Genomic DNA, 4,116 nt, shown 5'->3' with positions numbered 1-4,116 from the left:
TGAGGTTTGATTTACACATGTAATCACCGTGTTGTTCATGTTTTCTCTTGTGAATCTTTTCCATAGTATTAGATTACCATCTTTTGAGACTGATTCTATAATAATTATTTAAACAAGCTTGATTATTTTAGAAACAAATTAAGAAATAAACTATAGACAGATCCAAATGCTACACTGCTAGCTAGACCAGTAATTTCTTTAGGCATAGGTGTTTATTTGGGAGGGGAAGAGTAGAGAGAGACAGAGACAGAAAAAGAGAGAAGAGGGCTTAATGAAATTGGGAGAATCTTTCATCCAGATCACAACTTCTAGTTTGACTCTTCCTAAATTCTTTGCTTCTTAATTACCGACTAACTTCAGATTGCAGCTAACCTCAGCAACTGAAAAGAAAAGCTTCAATATACAACTTGGGAAGAAAAAAGTAGTAAAGGGAAAGCAATTCAAGATGTTATTGATATTTGAATACATTTATTGTGACAAGAATGCTGTTGTAAATATTCATAAGCAAAGGCCATCTTTTTTATCTAGGAATTGTTAAAGAGAAGATTCCAAATTGGAAGGATACATCTTTTGTAAAATCTGTCACTGGTTCGTGCTTTGAGAATAAGCATCTATTAAATTTCTACCAACATTATAAATTGTCACAGCACATGCCGCTTGATACAATCCCAAACTTTGAAATGTTTGACTTCCCAGTGGGCTGTCCCTCTCCACTGCAACCCCCCTTCCTCCAGCCTCCCAAAACACCACACTATTCTTTGGACAGCCATTCGATACAGATTTTTGGGGGAGGGAAGAGTAAAACCTGATGATACACCATCAGGTACATTTCTTTCTAAAGTCTAACAGAGAATGGTTTTTACTACTTGATAGTAAGAAGCACTGACAGTGATTTTAATTGACACTCTTAACTCTTTCAACTCTACCTAGATATCTATTATCTATAGATGATGCAGAAAAGAGGTTGGGGGTGCTTTTCAATATTTTATTGTATTTTCTTAAATATCTCCTTTCTGGAATTTTCAGAAACAAAACATAAAAAAATTATATACTTTATTACAAATGGTAAACTCAGAGTGCTCCAAATCTCTTATTTACAAACAACACTGGGCAGGACACCCAAACAAACAAACATGAAATAACTTACAAAGGCATGAAGCTGTTTATTGACAGTAATCAGCTTTCATCAAATTAAAAAATATATATATGTACATACACAGTTAATGAAGGCAGGCCAGAAAGAGTTCATCAGTAGGCTCAGCCTCACTCTCACAAACCTCCCTCCCGCCTCCCCGCCCCAGCCCACCCCCTGCTTTGTGTTCTTAAGGAGTACTACAGAAGCAATCTACAGTATTGCAGTTTGCAACCCCCTCCCCTCCCCCCTTTTAATACTGAATGAGATCGAATGTTAGGTCCATGCAGTTCTTGGTCAATGTTAAAGAAAAGTCTAACGTTCTGTTCGGGCGGGGACAGCCCGTCCGCAAAGCGGGGCAGCCCGCAGGCGGCCGCTCCCTGGCTCCTCGCCAAGGGAGGGCGCGCCAAGTCCTTCCCACTCGTGCACACTGGGGGCGCCGTCAGGACGCAACCCAGTCCAACTTGGATACCCTTGGCTTTAGTTCTCGGACACTCCTTTTTCTCTCTGTCGCAACTTGTCAAGTTCTCAAGTCTGTCTCTCTGTTATTTTTTTTCTCCGTTACCCCTCAGCCCTCGACAGTCTCTCCTCAAAACGTTTGCAACTGCTGCGTTAGCATGAGTTGGCATCCACTGTTAACGTGGTTCATGACTTTCTGTTTAAGCTGTGCCACCTGTTCCCTGAGCATGTTGGCCGTGGACGCCAGCTCCGAGTTCTGCGCTTTCAAGGTTTTCACTTTTTCCTCCAGCCGGGCGATCCTCTCCAGCTTCCTTTTCCGGCACTTGGAGGCAGCGATGCGGTTCCTCATGCGCTTCCTCTCCGCCTTGATCCGCTCCTGGGACTCCATGTCGATGGGGGACAGGGGCGGCGTCTCGCCGGGCATCTCGGGCACTGTCTGCGGCTCCTCCTTCAGGGCCTGCAGCCGCGGGTGCTGCACAGGCATCTGCTGGGGCAGGTGGTGTGGCGGCTGCGGCGGCTGCTGCTGCTGCTGGGGCTGCGCGGGAAAGGCCAGGCCGGCCGCGCCGTACGAGGGCGCCCCGCCGCCGCTGCTCAGCGCGCCCGGGTTGAAGTTGCTGAGGTTGGCGTAGACCGGAGGCTCGCTGTGCAGGCTGGCGCTGAAGCCGCCGCTGCCGCTGCCGCCCGCCACCGAGGCCACCGCGGGAGCCACCATGCCCGCCCCGCTGACCGGCTGCGCCGCGGACGTGACGCTAGGCAGCGTGTTCTGGCTGTGCAGTTCGGCCAGGGCGCGCACGAAGCCCTCGGCGAAGCCCTCCTGTTCGTCCGTCACGTTCTTGGGGCACAGGAACTGGGTGGGGGTCGGCGTGGTGGTGATGTGCCCATTGCTGGACTGGATTATCAGGCGCTCCAGCTCGGGCGACGCCAGCTTCAGCAGCCCCACGTCGGGAGAGGTGAGGAGGTCGGAGTTCTTGGCGCGGAGGTGCGGCTTCAGGCTGCCCACCGGGTCGGCCAAGTTCAGGGTCATGCTCTGTTTCAGGATCTTGGGGTTACTGTAGCCGTAGGCGCCGCTCTCGGACTGGAGGAACGAGGCGTTGAGGGCATCGTCGTAGAAGGTCGTTTCCATCTTTGCAGTCATAGAACAGTCCGTCACTTCACGTGGGGTTAGTTTGGGCTGCGCGCAGAAGTTTCGCGGCCGCAACAGCGCTCCGGCAAAGCGGGGAACACCCGCGCCTCCCGGGGCCTTTGGCGGGGAAAGTTTCCCTAAGAGTTCGCGCTCCCGCTGGCTGTCTTCCCCCCTGCACCCTCCTCACCAGCTCGCTCCAGGGAGCGTAGGGTTAAGATGCCGCCTGCACTCTTACTTGTTGGCTCGCGCGCGCGGCCCGGCTTTGAAAAGTCGCGGTCACTCACTGAGCGCTCTTCGGTCCCAGCGGCTCCTCGGTGCCCGCGGACGAAATCGCTTCCTGGCACAGCAGCTCTCCCGGCGGCGCGGGTCAGTGCGGACCCCGCAGTGGCCGGCCGGCGGCGGGTCGCGGCCGCCCGGACTCCAACGACTGTCCCCTCCTCCGCGGCGAGGGGGAGGGGGGCGCCTGGCAGCCGCGGCTCGCGCTCGCCCAAGTTCAACAACCGGTGCGAGCGAAGCTGAGCGCACGTCCCTCTTCTCTCGCGCCTCTCTTCGCCGTCTTCTTGTCTTTACCGCCGAGGGGGCAGCCTAAGGCGCAGGAAAGGTTTGCAAAACTTCACTCCGGAACCCGGGGGCACTTGTCCCCGGTCCTCCCGGTTGAGAAAGTTCTTTGCTGCTGCAGCCGCTCGCCGACTTCCCCCGGAGGACGCGCGGGCAGTCACCGTTCTCCGCGACTGTCAACGGCGCCCAAGAAGCGGGGCTCTCCTCCTGGGGACGGCTGGAGAAGGTGTTCTCCTGGCGCTCCCCAAAACACCAGCCCGGGAGCCACAGGAGCTAGCTCGGGGCAGTTGGAGAGACGATGGAAAAGAAAATAAAGATGTGCAGTTCGGACTCTACTGCCGTGCTGGCTGGCTGTGTCTGTCTGTCTGCCTGAGTCCGCGCACCTCCGCTCCCGCCCGGCTGCTTCAGCCACACTCAGTGCAACTCTGAGCCCTTATCCAGCCCGAGCTCAACACTTATCTGCTACCAGTCAACCCCTAAAAATAGCCCATGATGTCACCCCAAGGCCTTCCCATTGGCTCGCGTCGCTCTCAGGGGGGCGGGCCCGCCCGTCGCCATGGAGACCCCACCCTAGAAGATTCTTCTCTGGGCCCGCGAAGGCTCACGGGATGAGGTAATGCTCCGCTGCCCTCCTACAGTTGGGCCCTTCTTTCTCCTCCTCTCCCCCTCCCCCTCCCGCACGCCTCTTGCCCCTCCGTCCCCCGTCTCCTCCCCAGCCCGTCTTTCCCGGCCCGCCCGGTGCATTGTGGGCTGACGTCTTGGGGTTTGACTGTCTAGTGACGGTGGCCGCCGCGAGCGGGCGAACGCTCGCTGCCTCTGACGGAGGCGGGCTGAAGTTCACAGC

At 55.0% G+C, this 4,116-nt stretch overlaps 1 protein-coding gene across 1 annotated transcript; it reads right to left on the bottom strand.

Moving 5' to 3' along the window:
• Window positions 1-452: 452 nt before the first annotated feature.
• On the bottom strand, window positions 453-3,763 carry JUN (jun proto-oncogene). Its single transcript, XM_012639445.1, has one exon. The coding sequence runs from the start codon at window positions 2,724-2,726 to the stop codon at window positions 1,722-1,724; it is 1,005 nt and encodes a 334-aa protein (XP_012494899.1). The 5' UTR covers window positions 2,727-3,763; the 3' UTR covers window positions 453-1,721.
• Window positions 3,764-4,116: the final 353 nt, after the last annotated feature.

This window comes from Propithecus coquereli, unplaced genomic scaffold, assembly GCF_000956105.1.
Source record: "Propithecus coquereli isolate 6110/MARCELLA unplaced genomic scaffold, Pcoq_1.0 Scaffold14, whole genome shotgun sequence".
Lineage (NCBI taxonomy): Eukaryota > Metazoa > Chordata > Mammalia > Primates > Indriidae > Propithecus > Propithecus coquereli.
This window is presented reverse-complemented; position numbering and strand designations above follow the sequence as displayed.

Excerpts from the sequence above, each read along its gene's own strand:
- JUN (XM_012639445.1), bottom strand. The coding sequence starts at position 2,726 with ATGACTGCAAAGATGGAAACGACCTTCTACGACGATGCCCTCAACGCC.